The 22365-nt window shown below is 39.3% G+C and overlaps 1 protein-coding gene across 1 annotated transcript in view; it reads right to left on the reverse strand.

Moving 5' to 3' along the window:
- Window positions 1-382: 382 nt before the first annotated feature.
- CDC73 (cell division cycle 73) overlaps window positions 383-22365 on the reverse strand; it is a 45940-nt gene continuing 23957 nt past the window's right edge. The window contains exons 11-17 of the mRNA XM_081123927.1: window positions 13932-13989; window positions 12777-12812; window positions 12418-12505; window positions 9586-9747; window positions 8777-8877; window positions 4362-4503; window positions 383-3491 (exon numbers count right to left, since the gene is read on the reverse strand). Of these exons, the coding sequence (XP_080980053.1) occupies window positions 3455-3491; window positions 4362-4503; window positions 8777-8877; window positions 9586-9747; window positions 12418-12505; window positions 12777-12812; window positions 13932-13989 (624 nt within the window). The 3' untranslated portion in view covers window positions 383-3454. The remainder of the gene's footprint in view (window positions 3492-4361; window positions 4504-8776; window positions 8878-9585; window positions 9748-12417; window positions 12506-12776; window positions 12813-13931; window positions 13990-22365) is intronic.

Genomic DNA, 22365 nt, shown 5'->3' on the forward strand with positions numbered 1-22365 from the left:
GTCATTTCTCCTCCTTTTTACTTCTAAAGTGAACATACTATTGTTAGAGTAACAAGTTGAACATTTGGTCAAGTAACAGTAAGGCTAATGTAACTTATTTCTCACGTTTCCTTTCATTTTCACCAGCTTTTGTAATTGTTGTATTTGCAATATTATAAAATATACCACTGGTCACAAAGAATTTTATAAGCTAACTGGCTTAACCAGTGAGCCTCAGATCACAGGTGTCTGACGAAGGGGCACTTTATCTCGGGCCACAGACCTATATCCTGCCACCGTGTACCCACAGTTGACACCGATGAAATGCAATTGTCAGAGTAAGAAATACGCCAACTGAAGACCCCTCCCCGCCCTCCAAGAAAGAACGTCATCACTTTCATTTGGTTAGGAGTCACAAAAATTTTTATTTAGGAAAAATATTTCCTTCAATGTTCATCAGATAATGAATTTTATTTAAATAATTTACTTTTACTTCTCTGAGCAGACCAATGAAAAAGTATGCCTTTCCTTCCATAAGCAAGCTCTGATTCTGCATGGCAGATAAGAAATCAACACTCTACTTCTTTCTACCTTAAAAATTACCAAGTCTTCCTCATTATGAATCAGTTATCTCTGTGTGGACCGTTGTCATGCTGCTGTTAAAAAAAAGTCAGCGAAGGATATATGGACACATGGGAAACAAATCATAAACTATAATACTAGTTCATCGTGAAATATATTAAACATTGTTTAAATATTAAACAGCAAGATACTCCTATATTAAATAAATAAAACAAATTTGTCATGTGGAATCATAGGCCGATACCACCAATAACGGGGATGGTCTAGTGCAAAGGGTGATTAAAAAAAAAAAAAAAATAGATGAAAAAACAGAAAACACATTTAATACTGGTATTGTTTTCAGTAACAAATTAGACCAGTGATTCTCAATCCTTTCTGAACCTGAAGCACTTTAGAAAAATACTGATGACCAGGTCTCAGCCCAGACAAACTAAATCAGAATCAGAATTCAGACAGCGGTGTCTGTAAAAGGTCCCCAGAGGACGCCCAGCTGAGGTCAGGGTTGAGCGGAGTGCTCCTCACGGAAACCTCCATGCTCCTCACTGTTGCCTGGCTCAGGAGTGTCCGGTGAAGAACGAACTGGAGCTTTCTTTTACTGGCAGGACGAGACAAGGGGGTCCCCTGCCAACGGTCACTTACGGTAAGTCAAGTGTATTGATGGGCATTTCATGTCCATTAAAATATCTCCTGTGCCTCTTCTTTCCCTGTGATTCTGTATTTTCAAACTCCAAGACCAAGTACAAAGTGCTTTTTTGGATACATCAGTTACATTGAAAATACATCACTGATTCATGTATGGAAATGTCTACTGAATGCCTACTATGTGCAAGGCACTGTGGTAGGTGCTGCTGTAGGACTCGGAGTCGTGAGAGCATGAATAGTGATTGGCTGTGAGTTGGGCTTTTAGGGGTTTTTTTAAGAATTACTGGCTATAAGTTAATTACATGGGCCTAAATAAGGGATTGAGCTGCTGAAAAAAGAAAGTACATACTAAGGGTCTGAATTTAAAATACAAGGCAGAGCACATCTGTACTTTTCCTAACGTCCCTTACAGTATTTCCAGGAGCCTCTGAATACATATAAGGCAAATTCAAGATAGAAAAATAAATCCCGTTTAAAGTAGATGTTCCCCATTTTAACCATACTCTGTATCAAGTAAATTTCATACATAAGTATAAATACTAAAAATCTTTATAGAAAGGTAGCTCGTGTCCACTGGTAGTAGTCTTAACAAGTAATCTTACATTAAAATATTACAGATTCTAGACTGTGACTATTTCACCATGGAGAAAGTTTACACAATACATAATTTACTCTGGAAACAGACTTATATGCCGAGATATTTTAAGGTGAACAAATTTAAGTTTTCTCTTGTTTTCAAGAAGAGAGGACAGAGAAGAAAAAGGGGAGGGGAACCTGTTCAAACCTTATAAATGCCCTAAGATATAATAATTTCAGATGCTGACTACTTCTCCTCTGAAAAAACCCAGTGACTTCCATGAGTACTTCCTCTATTCCCTATTGGTACGACTTTCATGGTTACTTAAAGGGTAAGTAAGTGCTTCTCATTTTTATGACAGCATTAAATTTCAAAACGAGGCTAACAGAGGAGCTAATGTTTACCAAAAAATATGTCAACCTATAGAGATCACTGGGGGGAAATGGAGGGTGCGGGTAATGATACAAGTGATCAGCAAGGATTCTAACAGTAACAACTCTTCTGGGGAATAAAGGTCCAAGTTGCTTTTAAGTAGTAAAAGGTGGGGTTAAGACTCAAGAAAAATGCTCACTCACTGGACTGTGGATGCAACACTCTGTCTAAAGTAGAGAAGTAGTAAAATATTTTACTAAGTTAAAATATAGGTTTTATATCTCATACACTATTGACTACACACATAAAAATACCAGTGTTTTTATCTTGTTTCTGTTCAGACACTTACGTAAGCAAATGTGTTCTTTGGTGCCCACAAGAATTTACTGATATTTAGGGACAATGGAAGATAAGGACTCCAAGGTCAACGTGCCTAGAAATAGAAGACTCAAAATCCCACACCCTGCAAGTTAAGAATCAGAGGTGGACACACGAGCAAAGATAGGAAGGTGAAATCACACTGCAGTAGGACTCACACACTTCCTTCCCCCAACTCACACTCTGGCCCCCCAAATACAAAGGACTATAGCCTACTGGGATCTCAGTCTGTGTTCTGAGCTTTTCCGAGTGGAAAGATGTCACAGATAAAAATATATCCTTCTAAGTTTAAAATCACCAAAGTCAGTGAGAAGGTACATTCATTAAATGGATTCCACATAAGTTATGTCTCCGAAAGCTGGAGGACGGTTCTTGGTTTTCCCTTTCCCTTTTAAGTACAGAGGAGGACTGGAGCTGTATCACACAGGCTGCCACTCTGATTCACTCAAAGAGTCACATCTCTTTGCTTGGTTTTGCAAGTTCCAGAAACTAAAATTTAATACCATTCAGAACACAGTAAGAGGAATTAAAGAGCAATGAAAAATCAGAAACCAGATGGCTTAGAGAACCTTATAACCTCTAACTATACACACATTAATAACCTGTATTTATTTTCTAAAGAAACACATTTTAAGTAATGCTATTTTAACCAATGAAGAAAAAACTTCTATCAAAATATACAATTTCCATTACAGACTAGAAGGCTAATATTAAAAAAATAGTTGTAGGCCAAAAAGTTTGCATGTGTGAATGGCAGGCATCATCCCTCTGACATACAAGCGGATCGAGTGAGGTCGTGGCTCTATCCGTGACCTTCTTTCTTTGTGAGTTTTTGATAAATTCATAAAGCTGGACTCTCGGTCAGTCTTTAGATCAAGGCAGATCCACCTCCTAATCCAGACTTCCAGAAGGGGACCACGTCACTCAGAATCTCAAATGGGATTTATGCTTTACCATGTACCTGGAAAATAGTAGAACACGTTATGATGACAAGAGTTTTAGAACTTTTAGAATATTACATATAAAAATAGGCTGAATTTTTAAAAACTTAAAATGGACAGTGAGCCCGGCCACTGTGTTCTCTGGAGACTTGTGTGACTATTTCGGGGAGCATGAGGGCTTCCGAAGGAACGAGAGGGAACCTTCCGCTCAGTAAAGTCTATGAGAGCATCTGGCTAGAATCCTAAACACTTCTCTAAACAGCAGCCGTTATAATCACAGGTTCCCTCAGTGCCCTCTGGCCCTGAGGAAACCCAAAGCAATCAGTTGGGGACTCAGGCAAAGAAAGACTTCACAGGGCACATCGAAGAAAATAACAGGTTCAGAGGTATTAACTGGATTGTATGCTGGTCTTAAACTTTTCAGTTACAAAACTCGTAATTGTTGAAAGGACCTTAACAAAGCCAGCTCCACGCTCGTGACGAAAATAAATCCAGAAACTAGGCTCCTCACGGGCTACTGCCTGTACTCAGGCCCGGTCAGAAGCCCGCCGGCGCTCGCAGGGAGCACGGGCTCAGAGCCCCGCCCCCCGCTCGGGCAGAGCGCCGGGCTCCCGCTGCCAGCCCGCAGCCAGCCCGCAGGACCCAGGCTGGCCAGGCCTCCTGCCTCAGGGCTGATGCGCTCTCTACCCTTAGAAGCCCTTTCTCCAGCTGTTTCCAAAGTCAGCATAACAAAGACAGTTGTAAATTATCTTCTGCAGAGTTAGACACTGTTCGAAGAAAGGGCATTGGGAGGCACGGTTTGCAACTTTAAGGAACTTAAAATCTAACTGAAGAGGCAGGAAAATTACTACGATAAAGCAGAAGCAAGCACATTTTAGGACCAGAATTACCTGTCCAAGGTTTCCCAGAACCGCAAGAAAACCGGTCTGTCCAAATGACGTTTGTGGTAGCTGAGTTCTAACACAGTCACGTCCCATTTCTGAACGTTTGGATCTAGACGAACTTCATCATATTTGAGATGGAAGGCTTTAACTATATTGGGGGAGATAAAATTTTTTATTCAAAATACAATCAAAATTATTAAAGTATTTTATAAAAAAATAAAAATGCCCAACACAGACATTAGGCAAAACCCCCCCAAAATACCTAAACTAAAAACAATTTTTCTTCCACCAACCAAAGTGATCTTTTAAAAAGGTGCTAAAAAGTGTGGTATCCTCAAAAAACATTCCATTCAACGAACATTTACTGAGGGTTTACACATGCCAGCCAACTGGGACTGAAATGAGTACAATAAGCTGCATGTGGTCCAGTGGAAAATGAGGAAGACTACTAGATACAGCGAGATCCCGTCGGCGCCACAGGACAGAAGAGTTCAGAGAGGGCTGGCACAGGCAGCGAAGTCTAACCTAAGGCCTAAAGGTGGGGTAGGAATTAGGCTAACAGAACAAAGTGACCCAGTTAGTTAGCAGTGAGAGCATGCTCACAAGGAAAACAGTTTACTCTAGAAGCTCAAGAAATTTAATGGAACCACACATGCAAAGGAATTGATGGCGGGAATGAGTAAGAGGCAGGACCACAGAGGAGTGGAGCGATTCTGGCTTGCAGGCCACATGAAGGAGTCTGGGCTTTTGTCTATTGGACACAAGGAATCATGACCAAGTGTTTAGCAGAGAGTAAGGACACAACATAGGAATCAACTGGGGAGAAGGCACGTGCATAGCAAGAAAAACATCTAAGAGATAATCAGGGAGTGAGAACTAATGGGAATTGGTAAGAAATGAGGAAAGGAGGAAAAACAAACAAAAACAGAAGGCCTCTCGAGAGTTACCCAGAAGTAGGTAATTAGATGGTGGACGCTCAGTGGAACTGTCCTTTTACATATGCATGTGACATGGAAGACGTTTAGCTTTTCTTTCAATTTTTCTAACACGTCTGACTTTCTCTCCCCATCATCTAGTATCAGGGTTTTCTAGAGAATGGCTGACTCTCTGAGCTACTTTACGGACTGTTTGCTCCACTGCTTGTTCCACTGCTTGCTGGCTAATGGCTTTTGATGTTAAAAACCAATAAAGGTCTAATTCTTGATGGAAATCCCAAATGAATCATTTGTGCTCACAAAAAAACGCATAAACATTACTTCTAAATTATTTGCTTTTATAAATCAAGGATCTCTCATTGGACACATTACTCATTTTGAATTGAACTCAATTTAATGAATTTAAAACCAATTCACTATAGAGGCTTTATGCTATGGTTTCAGGAAACCCATTTTCAAAATGTTTTTATGGGTAAAAAATACTTTATTAAATTTGAAAAATAGATCAACATCTCAGTACTTCCTATTCTGCTTACACACCTTACTCTTCTAATTTTCTCAACATGACTGCTTTAAATCATTCTTAAAAATACATACTAGTTATATTTTTTAAATGATTTACCTAAAGCCACAAAGACACACAGTAAGTATACAGTCCCTTTAATAATTCCAATGGATTTTGTTTACACAATATTTATTTTCCAACAGAAGAGACAACTTTGTAAATTAAAGATGAAATATCAGGGTCCAAAAAGTTTAAGCCATGATAAAGAAACATAAGGCTTCTCTCTCTTCATATAAAATATTTTACTAGCATGAAGCCATCATGGAAAGAAAACTCACACCAAGTCATTAACACAAAACATCGTTCTTATTCAGAAAAAAGACTTAAAGGTTTTAGGCCTCAGCAAAAAGTGGAGGAAACAAAGTTCTTTTGTCAGAAGCTGGTCATCTGGTGGCACAAGGATGACCAAGCAAAACACTTTGCACGGCTCAGAAGTGCTTTCTCTGCCAACGGCACGCATCTGGTCAACAGTTTTTTGCCGGAACAAAGAAGCAAAAATAATTGAAACGGTGCTCCTGAGTAATACTTAGTCGACAGAATGACACAATGTCAAATGGCAAAAGGACCAACATAATACACAATTAAGTGAAATTTTTTCTAAATAACAAAAATTTGGAGAAATCATCACTTAAAAATCATGATCACAAATGTATGCAGCCACCTCAACCATAAAAAGTAATAGTTTAGAAAAGTGATGTCCAGTTCTAAGCTCAAATTTCTCATAATACTGAAAAGGTTTTATTTGGCAATTTTATACAATGCAATATTTAGTATCTTCTCTAAACCTTTGTACTTTATTACCATGCAATATAAAGAAAACATAATTTTTCACCAAGGGCCACAGAGATGCTCCAATGCTCTCATTTTCTCCCCCATGCTGACAGGTATTACCGTCCCCAATGTGTTGTCGGAAGAAGCGGGGAAGCCGGAAGAAGAGCAGAATCAGCAAGGAGACCAACTAAAAACTAAGAGGGAATATATTCCTAAGTTTCTGGCCCAGGTAAACTACTTAAAAAACAAACTGAGGAAAGGGCAGTTTGGAGCTGAGGGAGCATATAGGACAATCAGCTCCACTCAGAATAGTTTGAGCCTGATGTCCCAACAGGACCTCACGGGAGTCACCTGGTCACTAGTGAGATGCGGAGGCCAGAGCACCATGCTGCAGACATGCTTTTAGAACTGAGGACACAGATTAAGGGAAAGCGATCGGGTCTCGAGAATCTTTACAATTAAAGGAGAGACTCGGGAACATAGATATGTGGCTGAGGCCAGAGGAAAAGTAGCTAGAGTCTGAGAAAGAGTGACCAGTCACAGGAAAGTAACTTTAAAAAAACAAACTTTATTTATTTGATGAGAGACAGAGAGAGAGAAAACAGATTTGTTGCTCCACTTATTGATGTGTTCACTGGTTGATTCTTGTGTGTCCTGACCAGGGACTGAACCTGCAACCTTGGCGTATTGGGATAGCACTGCAACTGACAGAGTTACCCAGCCAGGGCAAAAATAACATTTTATAAAGGAGCAAATGTGGTCGAGAGACTCACATTCGGATAAGGGGGTTGAAAGTATCCAATACTTGGGTCCCTGGTGAGTCTGATGGGAATAGTTTAGTAGGAGGCAAGAGAGTGAGACTACAGTGGACTGAGAACTGAACAGAGGGAAGCGAGTTAGTAGAGACATCTCTTCCGAAAGCCTGGCTGTAAAGACAGAAAGAGAAGAAGCTGGAAGGAAAGGTCAGGCCAAGGGGAAGGGTTTTTTTCATTTTGTTGGTTTTAAGACAGAAGGGGCAAGAGTGCTTTCACTTTAAATGCTAACCGAAAGGAGTCAGTAGAGAAGGTTGAAAAGAAAGAGATTAATTCATGGAAGAAAATCATTACTATAACTGTTTTTTAAAAGTCTCCAAGCTCTTACTTAAAGGTCAGAACCTAACAATCTGAACAAAACGACAATGAAAACAGTTATATTCTTTAATGAAACAGAGCATTTAATGAAACGCAGATATTGTAATCATTTTTACAATACTCGTCAGCAAACATGCGAGCAGGTTAAGCACAGCCTTCCTGTTCACTCGCATTTTACTTTCACCAAAGTTCTCACTCTCTGTACATCTTTCAGCTTCCTATTTATCAACTCTATGCATCACTCAAGTTTCAGAAATAACAGAAAAAGCAACCATAATGTTATTAGACTTCATTACATGAGTAAATCTTTCCACTGTGGGCAGCTTCTAGCCTGGAAGAAGGGTGGAACCACTAACAAAAATGCTAAAAACAGGTGGGATTTCACCGCAGCATAATCTAACTCATAATAAAGTTGCCGTGTTTAATAAACATTTGTTTCATGAGGATGCTCTTTATAAAATAGTCCTACTATGCCACTAACTTAACTGGGTACTTGAATTTAAGTAATCATTGAAATATCCCTACCAGCAAAAAAAAAAAAAAAAAAAAAAAAAGGCCAGGCTAAGTTCATCTACTTTTTATTGACCAATGTATGGTCACCAGAGGCTGTAGCCACATGCAGTCAACATGTAACACATCCACTGACCCCTTCCCCGAGCACACTGTGTGCTGACTATATGCATAAGGCAGGTGAGGATTCTCCCGCCAGGGAACTGCACTGTAGACACGGAGACTTTCAATCAAGATAGAAACTGGCACTGATTTTAGTTCAGACATATGGACGAGCAGCAATACTAATGATTGTAAAGTGGCCTAAAAAGTAATTATTAATGTTGCGGAATATGTGATGTTCAAAAAAAGGCTTTAAAGATATTTCACAGGTGCTTAAAAGTTAGCATTACCTGTGTGAATGGAGAGGAACCATTTGATGTCTCACACGCAAACACACGATGGCTCTTTCTCTCAAATAAAGCAAGAGCATCCCCACATTGGGTCAGTAGTAAAAAAAGAGAATCTTACTTTTAGCAAATATGTCAACGGGTGATCCATCAGGCAGAAGCCACGGCCAACCTTTGAACTGCCATGCAGGACCCTGCACGAAAACAGCCACCACCCGGTCCCTGTAAACAGAAAAGGGGCGGGAAGGGTGCAGAGTGAATGGGCAAATGTGAGCTTCAGTCACTGTGAGTCCCTGAGGAAGGAGTATCGTGATTACTCATGTGATACAGCCCATTAACAGTCTATGAGGCACACAGGCACACGACCACGACTTTTCACTGTAATGCTGCCACTAGATCACTATGCTTCCATGCACCTGTTCTGCACACAAGTCTTCTAAGTATCATTACTTACACACACAATCTTATGTGATCTTTTTAGCCTTTTACCTCTGCCCCTCTAGTGACTACATAAGAGTCCACTCTTACAACACAACAGGGAACAGTAGCCGATCTAATCAAAAAAGTAGGTTTTAAAAGGAACTCATTTAAAATTCAAAGCTAATTTCCAAAGTGAAAACCTAAAATGCAGGCCCTCAAAACATCAGTCTGCCTGAAGTTCTGCTCTAAAAGCTGATCCAGAACCAGTGAGCGAGTGGGAAGAATTTCCACTAAGCTTTCCAAAAGTTAATGTTTCTTCTTATAAGTAGAATTAAGTTTAGCCACCCGAAATACAGAATTGATTAGCTATCACTGGACTGTATGACTGCTGACCAAGTTAGGCATTAACACTGGTTTCAAATATAGGCTCTACTTATAACTCACAGTAAAACTTAATGCTTGTTCATTATACCAGAATTCCTGGCTATGTAGGAAATACAGACATCTCACCAGTCCTGAGGCATGAGTTTCAGGGGCTGGTCTACGACTCTGTAGGGAACCGTGACACTGAGAGCAGTGCCCCCTGGCTGCATCTGGTCTTTTCTCCTCTGTATCAGCGTTTCATTTTCTCGTTGGCAGCCTTGTTTCTTCTTTTCATCTGATGGGACAAATCTTTGAAAACAAAGAGGAAAGGTCAAATGATTCAATGTGATATAAATGAAAAAATAAATCATGCTTTGAAGTTATTTTTTAAACACTGAGTTTTAAACCAAAAACATTTATTTTTAAAGTACACCTGTTCTGTACAGAGTATGATGCCTGATGAGCATGGGTTTTTCCCTTGCACATCGAGCAGAATACAAGCTCACACCAGCGATGTCAGTATGTGTCTCTCTCTCACAGACACACAATTTATATTCACCCAGCCCTTAGCGATAAAGCTGATTTCTTTCCACTACCACACTAACAGCAGACCTGTCCTCATCAACAGTGGGAGCTGGAAGAGAGTGGAAAGTCCTCAATGTGATAAGAGTCTCCTGCACTGTCCCCAACGTGGCTGAGTCACACTGCAGGGCTGCTGGGACAGGAACCGCCCTGGTCCAATGTCAACTCCAGCACCCGTCCCCCTGCTTCTTCCCTAGGCACGTGCTTAAGCAAGGGGAGACCCCTGCATGCCACTGGGGCCCCCTTCCCTGAGCATCTCTCCTCTCAGGAACCTGCCCTGTGAGGCTACATCACAGCCTGAATGACAACTGCCATCCAACCAGTTTATTCTGAATAAAGTTACAGACCCACTAAAAGGTCTCTCAAAATCATGTTGATACATGTAAAATGTGCTTTTAAATTACTTCCACCTGTTACCTTAACTTTGTTATTTGGGATGTTAAAGGTTATGGTGGGTTTTATTTTGTTTTGCTTACTTTACTTACTGTAGGGCTAGACAACTGAAGAATCCTCAGGTTTACATGAATCCAAGTAGAACTCATGCCAACTCGAGCCATGGGTCATGGCCAGCACTGTGACTGTGTGGAGGAGGCTCCAATTATGCATTAATTACACAGCAGAGCCTCCCACTGACTCAAACTGTAGGGGACATGTCAGTTGCAATGAGGTGTTGAACAATGGAGTGTTTCAAATTCAGAAGAACTAGGCAGGGTCGGTCCCAAGAATGCGATCTGCTCAACTGCTGCTTCTCGGCAGTGTGGGGAAAGAGAAAGATGCTAAATGCACTCTGTGGTTTTTACACTATTGCTACCTTCTATTAGAAAATAATACCTAAGTATTAGATCTGTAATATATTCAGAGGAAAACCACAAAGGTTCAGAGAATGAAAAATTAAAGACAGAATTGCTTTAATAACATTTCAAAAACTTACTGTGGATTTTCTGTAACCATTCAGACACATTTATAAAAGAATTCAGTTGTCAATCACTAAAAATTATGAGAACTGTAAATACCAAATTCATAAATCATAAAAACCCAAGGGCTAGGAAAGACCATAAAGATCCAAATACAGTAAGTGTAAAAAATCCAACACCAAGTATAGTGACACTTCCTGGGAACTAAAATCAAGTCACAGGTGCAGGTGTGACTGCCATATATTACAACAGGGACTTAAAACTAGAGATAAACACAATAAATTCATGGCTGGAACACACGACACACAAATTCAGTCTACCATTCTCTAATTTTCTCAGCGTGCCCCCCCCTTTTCTTTTTCCTAAACATTTACTCAATACCATTAGGCAAAAACTGTTTTAAATAATGGAGATACAAATAAGAATTCACAACACAGCTGGAAAGATTGGGTGCCAGACTATAAGAAACTGAGCCTGCAAGCCTCTCGTATTTCACAGACTATGAACAATGAACAACCTACTCCTGTGTGCTGATTAGACGGTGAAAAACAGATACATAAATACTCAAATAAAAACATTTTAAAAAGCAATTACTGAAAACCATTTTTACACGCATCTGACAGTCTTATATTATCAATCTATTTCAAGAGGTAGACAAAAATGATTCTGTTTCTGATCCACCCTACTGTAGATTACGTGAGGAACTGTAGGTTACCAGGGGGATTGCCTGAGTAATCCACAACACGGTCAGAACAGCGAACTTCACTACAAAGCCTAATAAAATATAAAAATGCAAAACATAAAAATTCCTTCTGTACCCTTGAAACCTGTAATTTTATTAACCAATGTCGCCCCAATAAATTCAATTTAAAAAACTCCTTCTTTCCATACTGTTCATGGGGGAAAAGTTTGTTGAAAATTTCATTTAAAGGTACTGAAGAAAAAATACTTAATAAATGGATATAATTCTATGAGCCAGCTTACAGAGACTTTTGTACGGCTATTTAAGTCACAGGCACATAACATTCAACTCTGCAGTTGGTAAAACCTAAAATCAGCAAGTACCGCAGCTTATTTTGCATCTCACTTTTAATGAGAAGTTATTTAGAACAGTAGGACCTCCCTTTTTTCTGTAAGAACTGCCATCGCTCCCTCACTGAGAAAGGGAGAGTACCCGCTCACACTCCTCCTATAGATCTTAATTATGTTACTGAGTGAATCTATTTTCCTATTTGCCACTAAAAATATTTAACAAGCATTTTAAATGTCATACCATTCAAATTACAAAATATTATCATTATCCTAACAGTGAATGTAAGGATCCAGATATAAAAGCATATACTTTATTTTGAAAATTGTATCTCAGGCTTTCTGTGAAGCAGAAGTGGAAATTGTTTCCTCCAAGTGAGAAAGAGAGAATGGTGACTACTATTTTGCAACAGCACCTCCAGTCCCATAAAAGAAGGCTGACCAAAGGCCTTACTTCAGGTCCTGCAGAAGGTCCTTCGCGTTCAGCATGGTGATCAGAGAGGTGGTGGCTGCTGGGATGATGATGATTGGGGTTCGGGATCCTGCAAAGATAAAATTTTAAAGGTGGCAAATATGTTATTAAAAGGAATTAAAATAATTACTTTCCCAATCAAGAGCTTATAAATTTAACACTTTGTCAGCAGTGATATTCAAACTACTTAATAATCGACATGACCTATACACTGAGTAACCTGACAGATGCCAGGCACAAGCACTCATGTAAGTGCACAGGCTCAGTATCCGCTGATTCTGCAATCCAGCTTATTCATGCTTACTCTTTAAATAAGTTTAGAGTCATATGCACAATCTCACCTTTCTTCTGATTAGGGGGAGGTCTTGCTTGAGAAACTGTAAGAGAAAAATAAAAAACAAACTTTTGAATGTTATAAAAATCACATTATTTTCAAGCTTGAAAGGCAAGTAAAGCCTAGAAGTTGTGTGTAATTATAGATGACTAGCTTGGCCAAGGCCATTAACCACAGTCTGCACTGGAGCTACTTAAAGTATGAGTGGTCAAGGATGAGGGTTTGTTTTTTAGTTCCCAATCCAGGGTCAGCTGAATAAGGCAGTGCGATGAGCTGCTGCAAGACGGCGGTGATCCTGGATGCTGTGAGCACCGTGCGCTCCACCTCCAGGTGCATCTTGTAGGGGACCAGAGACTAAGTCACAGACTGACGCTGTACGTAATCAATTTAAAGCTATGGAATGGGGCACTCCCACCCACGCCTAGGTTATGCAGTGGGGGACTAAACAGCGTAAGAAACCCATTGACATACACAGAGGGCTAACTCTCAACCTCACATGAGCAGTGAGCAGGTCAACTAGAGCCGTACGCGACTTCCCCATTTCGGAAGATCTAAGCAGTGAGGTTAGGAACTAGAGCTAGAGAACTGGAGTGTGTGTGCGTACGTGTGTGTGCACCAGAAAAAGTGGGAGGGGGAGTGATATGGGCGAGAGCAGTCGTCTGGCTGAAAAAGGATTACGACTAGTCGCAGGCCTGTGCTTCTTAATCCACTGGAAACCGTGCACCCCGTTAGTTACAGCCCCTGCCTTTGCTTGACACATTTAATAAAAAATGATTATAGAACCTTGTTTTTTAAATAACACAGACATCTGAAATTCTAAGCCTCAAAGCTGCATACCAGTCTATTAAAATTATGGCTTTATGCTTTTAGTAGGGGAGAAAAAAATCACATCCGCATGCCCCATCAGGGAGTTCTAACAAGGAATTGGTGAGGGGATACTACATATACACGACTTTTTAAAACATTTTTCTAAAATTTTAAAATCTTTTTCTTAAAAATTTTCTTTAGTTCTTCAGCTATACCCATTGTTAAGTAAACGTTCTTATGATATTACTTCAGAAGTATTTTAAGTAAAATTTCAATTCCTTCAGAGCATTATAAATATAAAAAAAATTTCACTCTTGTGATCATTTAGGAAAAATAGAAAGGTTTATGTCTTCACCTGGTCTTGGCACTGGCTGTGCCGCAGGAGTCTGAGTCTTGCGGGCCGATGCACCCTCCTTTAAAGAATGAGAAATGACATATGGATATATGATGGCGAAGTCTCTTCACATAATAAACACTTTCATTTAATTACTGCAAATAAATTTATCTTTTTTGTCTCTAACTCAGTCACCCCAATGAACATGTTATAATTGATCCTAAGGGTTTAGTTTGTGTTTTTTTTGTTTTTTGTTTTTAAAAAGCACCTTTCCTTATGTTTTATGCTACTGGTCATGAAATGGAAATAGAAATCTTAAGTGGGAAATGAATTTAAAATTGTTACCATACAGTAGTTATTATGAGCATGTAGTATTTCTCAAATACTCAATGATTTGAGTAATTGCTGACAATTTTAACATCTCAGAAATGTCATTATCATTTTTTAAATCAAGTCTATCTTTTTTCCCTTAAACAGTCGCAAAATGAATAATACATAACCTCACATTAGAAAGATGTAAACAACATTACTTTGCATTAAAAACCACAAACACATCACATTAAATGCCTCTAAAATATTCAGGGAAAATAAAATAATCCCATTTATAAGGATGGTATTTGTTGTATTTAAGAGTGATTGAAAATATATTAAGAACTGAATAAAAAATCTCAACTAATTACTAAGCATGTGATATATACAAGACAATGTGCTAAGTGTTGAATTTTACCAATTATTTACTCAGGAGGAGATGACTCCGAAATATTTAAGGCACTTAAAAAGTTGTCTATCTTTAAGTGCATTAGTTTCAATCACATTCACACTAAATTTTTCATCAAAACATTTTCCTTAAAGAAATTTTTAAAAATGTATGATAACATGTATTTCAATCTGTGCATCTCAGACCTGATTACACCAGGAGACTAGTAAAGTGATCAGATACTAGCACCTGCACATAAACCACAGTGAGTTTGACAATCACAATGCCCACAGGTTTCTGAGCTGGTGGTTCCTTTACCATGAGCATCATTCCCACAGGTAACATGGGTGATCAAACAGCCAAGTTCAGAGCAAAGTGAGATACACTCCTCCCTCCCACCCTCCACATACACTGTAGTAATCCCTACAAAACTTTATGAAATGGATGCTGTATCCCCATTATGTTTTAGTTTGTTTAAATTATGAAGGCCTTTTGTCCACACATGAGTATCCACTGGTCCTGCATTTACTATCAGATCTATACCTGATTCATCATGTAATGACCACTCAAAAACTATGAACTATTCTGTATCCAGGAGAAACTGAGAGCTAGAAGGCGTGAACATGAATAAAGGAAACCTCACTTAAAACTGAAGTCAGAAGGCCCTGGGGCGGAGGGCTCACACACGGCCACCCACAGCTATCTGCCACCACCCTGGACTCCCACTTTCCTTCAATGGACTTGCATTGAAAGCACCCTCTCCCAACTTCCCCTTTTCCCTGTAAAGTTCCTCTCCTTGTTCTCTGGATGTGCCTATGGTTTGTCATAGTTTTCATGTCCCAAACTGCAATTCTTCTGCCATTCCAGAATAAACTCATTTCTGCTAGTAAAATAGCTGGCTGTTTTAGTGTTAAGGGTGACAGAGGCACTGCATGCCCCGTCTTTAAATCTGACTCCTTGAGGGCTATTCTAGACAGGCCCCAGAAAATCCTAAAACCAACTGGGACAGCTCTGGCTATTACGCTGTAGAAATGACGTCCCATTTTCCCATAGGGGACAAGTTATAGATTAAAAAGTAGACATATGCAGGTAAAAATTACAAGACAGTTATACATAACTATAAAACTTAACAAAATAGCTGCCAGTTTGCTGAGTCTCACAAAAAACTTGTCACATTTACTGAGAAAGTTTAAGCATAGAATTCAGATGTTAAAGGGAACTAGACTAAAAGGAAACGTTTGACAAGCTTGCCTGTCACAGGATTTTTACAGATTTTCTTGGCTAGAAACATGAAGGTTGCTAGAAAAAGTCACTAAAGGAACCTTTATCTCGAGCCTGCTCTGTTTTCTGTACCAGCGTGAGTAACTTAAACTTAGACAACAGAAGGCAGGTGTGCCCAAAGAGGAAAGTAAATTCTGATCACGCACATGGGCCCCTTTTATTAGTTTTCAGGAGTCTCTCTGCTGTATAAACACTTGCCCCATAGCAAGCACAGTTGATCGACCACCTGCTGGGCATTTAGGGGCTCTGGACAATACTGAAGGTTCCTAACTAGCCAGCAGGTAACCTCTGGAGCTGACTTAATAATCAAGATCCAAAATAATCCCAGTGGGACATCAAAAAAGAGTCCAATCAAAAAACTGGCAAAAAAACCTGTTTTACCCTTCCTGGAGGCGGGCCAGGGAATGTGGCTAAGCCATCTTTGTATCCCTAATGTAGTAAGTTGTGCCTCCTGCAAATGCTGACATGGTAGTTGATAAATGTGTTTGCTGAACAGATGAATGGTACACCTATGAATGTTTCTGGGCATGCTGGCCCACCGTCTCTCCAGCAGTGCCATGCAGCATGGCATGAAGGTTGAGAATGGAGCTTAAGGACTGACATAACCTCGTCTTAACCCCTAGCCAGAGTTTTCCTCATCACTGCTTAACTATTATTTGGGATAATTATTTTATAATTCTAAACACGGTTCCTCATCCTCAAATGGGTATTACAATGAAACTATTATGAGCAAAAAAGCCATTTATATAACATCTCAGGTAGCATCCACTCTGACTTTGGGTTAACATTCAGTAGGTCACTGCTGCTGGCTACACAAAGCCTGTGTAAGGGATTCCTTACACAGATACAAATGATCTACTGAAATCAACTTCTACTTCTGTAAAGTGAGTTATTCTTTTTTTATATATATAAACAACAGAAATGTATTTCTCACAGTTCTAAAGGCTGCAAAGTCCAAGATCAAGGCACCAGAAAGTTTAGCATCTGATAGAGCTCCTTCCTAGTTCATAGATGACCATCTCCTTGTGTCCAAAAATGGCAGAAGAGGCTAGGAAGCTCTTTGGGGTCTTTTTTTTTTAAGTTTCTTTATCTTTACTGTTGAAAATATTACAGATGTTCCCTTTTCATCCCCATTGATCTGCTCCACCCCACATCCATCCCACCCCGAGGCTTTCCCCACAGACACTGGTATGGGGAAAGTAATTCTAAGTAGGCCCTGGAGCATGGCTCTGCTACCCAAATTAACCAAGCAGTGTGAGCATGTAGTGTGGTGGACAGAAGAGCTAAATGCAAAAAAAACCCCACGGGTTTAGCCCTGGCCAGTGTGATTCGGTTGGTTGGGCATCATTCCAAGCACCAAAAGGCTCTGTTTGGGTTCCATCAGGGCACATGTCCAGGTTGTGGGTGTGATCAATGATCAAACCAATCAGTGTTTGTCTCTCACATTGATGTTTCTCTCTCTCCCCCTTCTCCCTTCCTCTCTCTCTAAAAAAAACCCAATAGAAATACATCCTTGGGTGAGGATTTAAAAAATAAAATAAAATCTAACAAAACATGACTCTTTCACATGCCCTATTGTTGTCCTTCCTCCATGTCACTGTACTTTCTGATCCTCAATCACCACCCTTAGAAATAAAATTTAATAAGAGCGGCTTTCAGATTCATTTGAACACTTCTTGTATCTGAATTTTATGTTTCTGAACAAAATATGGGAAAGTAATTGTGTAACTAAATTGCTTGTGGACTTTAGATTCTTCTTTGATACTGAAAAGTAATAAAGTGACTAAAATTAATCTCTAGCACCTCAATTTCCTCATAAACTGACATGTGACAATAAAAAAAGTACAGGGAATGTAAATTTATATTTGAAATAACAGACATCACTGTGGGATGACAGGTGGGATCAAGGGTATATATGACCACAAACATAGCTTAAGCTCCAAAACTAAATTTCTGGGAGTTAATGCCCCTAAAGTCTGAGAAAAACTGACAATTCAAGCTATTAAAAAACAAAAACCACAATGCTCAATACTCTGCAGAAAAAAGAGAAGGTGCCCAGGAGACTTAACATACAAAGAACTATTTGAATATCTAGTGCTTACTAAAAAATCTACTTGAGAGCCAGTCACTACCGCATCCTGAAAGACCAGGACAAGTAAGTATGATTAGAAAAAGCTAACCCCCCACTGAGAAGACCCTACAGAAGTGTGCCGTGTCTACCACGTCATTTTGTTGAATGCTGTCATACAGGTAATTTTAGAGGGGAAAATAAAAAATAAATGCTCACATTAAAAAGTGATTGAAAGTAAAGTCTTGCTTCCTTCAAGAACATTAGAAGCCACATTAAAAAAAAAAAAAAATAGGTGAGCTGTATCCCCCCGTGTCAGTAAAGTAACCCAGGGCAGCTGATTTATATAACCCCCAGAAGATTGAGGAGGGGGGCTGAGTTCCAGATAAAAGGAAATGGCCCATGAGTCTAACCAGGTATTAGTAAAAGCAAGGCAACTTGAGGAAAAAAACTTCCGGGGAAGGAGTGCACTGAAGGGGTTAAATTAGATCCAGTTACACATAAAAGCTTACACTCTTATGCCCTGTAAAACCATGTAAAAAAAACCATCAAAATCAACATCTAACACTGAAAACATTCAGAAAGCCTGTGCTTAAGCATAAAGTTAAAAAAAGGAAAAAGGAAATAAGATAAAAAATAAAACTATAACCACCCATTTCGTAAGCACCCCATTTTCACATTACTCACTCGTCACTACACTGGACTGAACACCTAGCACACAGAAGCAGAAGCCCTGAGCTTCCCCTACCTTAGGTTTTCAGTCCAAATTAATGCAAACAGTCACGTGGGGCTGAGCCAGGCAGTGACGCTGAATCCTGCTCCGTCAGAGAGGACATCTGTCAAGCCCCCACCGAAGCTGCCGCTGCCCGGGCGGCAGCTGAGGAAGCGTGGGTCTCATACCACAGGCTGAGCCCCAGCAAAACGGCTCATAATCCTCCCTGCAGCTGCCAGGCAACCACGAAGGAGCCTCGGCCCGTCCTCCCTGCACGAGGCAAGCGCTCTGCTCTGCTGAGGCAGCTTCCCACTGCAGCTCCGCGTCGCCACTGGAAACATGGATACTGAGCAGGGAAGACAGCCCTGCATTGTCCGGCCCGGCAGACAGCAGCTGTAGAGCTTCGACGCATCAGCGCCGGGAAAGTCAGCCTGCCCCCAACAGAGCAGACGACTACAGCCCTTTTGTTCAGAAACCGAGAAAATGAAAGAAAGGGAAAGCCTCAGAAGACAAGCATCCATATGAAGGAGGAGGGTGCCTGGAAGGCAGGAGACAGGTAGGACCTTGGATTCCGAGAAAAGCAGTTGCAAGAGGCAGACCACTGGGGGATGTGCGCATGGTCGATGGCACCTTTTTGCTGAAGGGATGGAGTCAAAAGTGTGTTCAGTGGGCATAACCCTCCACATAGAAACGGCCTGACGAGGCAGGTATGTCCATGTCTGTGTGATAGTCTCTTAAATGTCTGCTACCTGAACTGTGCAGCCCTGGAGGCACCTGAATGGGCTTCTGAATATACGGTTTTACAATGTGTCATTGTTTGGAAGACAAGCTGCCACTGCTTTATTCCAGGGAATATGCAGCTTGGAGTCATTCTGGATTATAGGCGTACAGGGGAGGAAAGGCAAATAGTAACAGGATGTGCTTTATTAAAGGGTTCTATGAGAAATTAAAACTTAAAAAAAAATCTGTAGCCCTCTGAGAAAACACGGCAACCCTCTGCCAAATTAGGTCAGACGGGTCCTCATCTACTGAACTCCAGGGCTCCCTCAAAAATGGCTATCGGCAGACAATGCAGTGAGGTTACACTAAATAGTATCAGAGACGGGCTAAACATCAAGAGCTTTCTTCAAAGTCCTTTTAAAACAAAATCTTAATAAATAGCAGCTTGTGGTAACAAAGTCTTCCCTCCAAAACCCATCTGCCCAGATGGAGATAATGACCCGAGGGCGTCAGCAATGTGAAGTGTCACCAAGCCGTGAGGACTGAGTGTGTGCTTAGCAGAGCTCCACAGCAGATTTGCATGTCCCAGTGCCCGTGAAAACAACTTTGAAACAAAGAAACACCAATGGTGGCTGCAAATTCCCCATCTAAAACAGTGGGCTTGGATTTTAAGTAACAGACTGATTCTAAATGATCAAATGTAAGGTTGTTCTCGGTGGTCATTTTTAAAGTGAAATTCCAAAACATAGTATGAAAACACTTTGATATAAAAATATCCATAAACAGCACTACAAGGTGAAAAATTAAATATAAATCCAGCCACTGTGCTTCCAGGCTATGCCATGGCCCATTTGCAGGGCAGGAATAAATCTAAAAGCAACCACCACAGTTACAGTAACAGTTCATGATTCAGGAGCTAAAAGGTATTTCTAAAATTTTTAAAGATCCATCAAAGATCTTAATTCTTGCTCACTTTCGCAGCAAAACTCAATAACCTATTATTGCATAATCGTAAAAGGCAAACATTTTAAGACATATGTAAGCACGCCACTCTAAAACTAAGATTAAACAAGTTTTATCGGGCCCTGTTATTATTACATCTCAACATCGACTCTCATTCATACCATGAATTTTTATTCCACTTAAGAATGAAGTCAGATGGTATTAAAAAAATATGGTTGTAAAAATCTCTAGTCTCTCTTAGTGCCTTTCTCTCTCAATGTTTAAGTCATCAATTAAACATTCTTATAAGCTAGATATCTCAACAGTGTAGAATTTTCTACTCAAGCTCTACTCAAATCTAGGACTGTTTCAACAGACTAAAGACATCAACACTTTTAAAAGACAAAAGATAAAAACTGTGTGTGTGTACATTAATAACTTGAAAGTATTATCATAAAAATCACATAGGAGATAAATCAAAGCTATTTCTATGCTGGAAACCTAAAAATGCAAAGCCATTTACTGTGCCAAACCATTTAACCTTCTCGTCTCGTTTCCACTCTGTCAGAAATAAAATACAACAGGCAGTAACTCGAGAATAATTTTACTATGTAATAAAAGGGTGCAATTTTACTTTATTTTTAACAGAAAAATTGTAACTCGAGAAACCTAATAAAGAACATCTAAGGCTAGACACACGACTTTTATCAGTGGGAGGATAACAAAGAGAGGGGTGACTCCAAGCTTGAGCAGCTCGGTATTTACAAACACAAACCCCATGAATTTACATTCAGATGCACCTCCATCACCCACTGCTACAAAACCACAGAGAACCATAAACCATGCACTTATGCTGGGTTACAATGTATAATAATTTGCTGGTTTCTGCAACAATGAAATACTTCAGAGATACCACTTCAGGTGTATTATACTCATAAAAACACAATTTCTCTATCTTCACTCCCTTCTTCAGTCCTTTACTCAAACATTCATTCAAATATCTGGCTTTATATTTATTACTTCTTAAACTATCAAATTCACACTTTAAAAGATCTCAATGATTCTTCAATCAGATTCCAAGCATTATTATAGCAACAGAAAACTGATATGTTTACTCTAACTTTGGAATATTTAAAATAGATTATCTAATAAATTTTAAAGGCCAATTTTGTCTCTTTCAAATTTATACCTATACCCCTTCTATCTGCTAGCTTAATGGAATGGAGAAAAATCCTTACTATTTATCAAATATTTCATTTTAAAATAAAAACTCAGAAAGATTTCTCAGTCTGAACAGACTGGCCAACTACTTACAGTACAAGGAGGGGGAAAGTGAGTTTCTAAATCAGAATACTCAGCTCTGTTATTTTCTGTTAGCTCACTGCAGAAGTATGTTTTACTGGTAAAATGAATAGCCTTGGTCTTCATTATAGTAATGTAAGATTAAAATTCATGTAAATGAACTCTAATAAATAGCAAACTAAATTGTTTTTAAAACCCCAAACTTAAAAAAAAAAACCCCACAATTTATATCTCACAAAATGATTAATTTCCTACCATAACCTCTAAAAGTACTACATAATTTTAGGTAACAGAAATTATCAAAACCTGGCGTCTGCGCTATAATATTACACTTTAGAAATTTGTTCAAATTCCCAGCTACTTTGCTCCCCCTAGTGGTTGTGACTAGGTGTACTTTCATTCATATATGTATGTCTAACACTTTCCATCAATATTTTCAAAGTACTTCACATTATATATGTTAATTTTACTCTGATTATTGAGTTATATAAGGACTTTATTTCCCCCAAAATAAATAAATTTCATGTCAGAGTTAAGCAGATTTGGTATTAACCATAAATCTCTCAATATCACAGGATAACAGAACACACATATATCTATGTCTATATTATCATTTCAAATAAAACAAATGACCCTACATTAAATTTTTAACTGACTAGTTTTATTCTGCTTAAAGAAGTAACTTTCACAATTAAAAACTTGAAAAAAAATTAAAATTACATATTTATTAGTC

Source organism: Miniopterus schreibersii (assembly GCF_964146895.1).
Source record: "Miniopterus schreibersii genome assembly, chromosome: 21".
NCBI classification, from domain to species: Eukaryota; Metazoa; Chordata; class Mammalia; order Chiroptera; family Miniopteridae; genus Miniopterus; species Miniopterus schreibersii.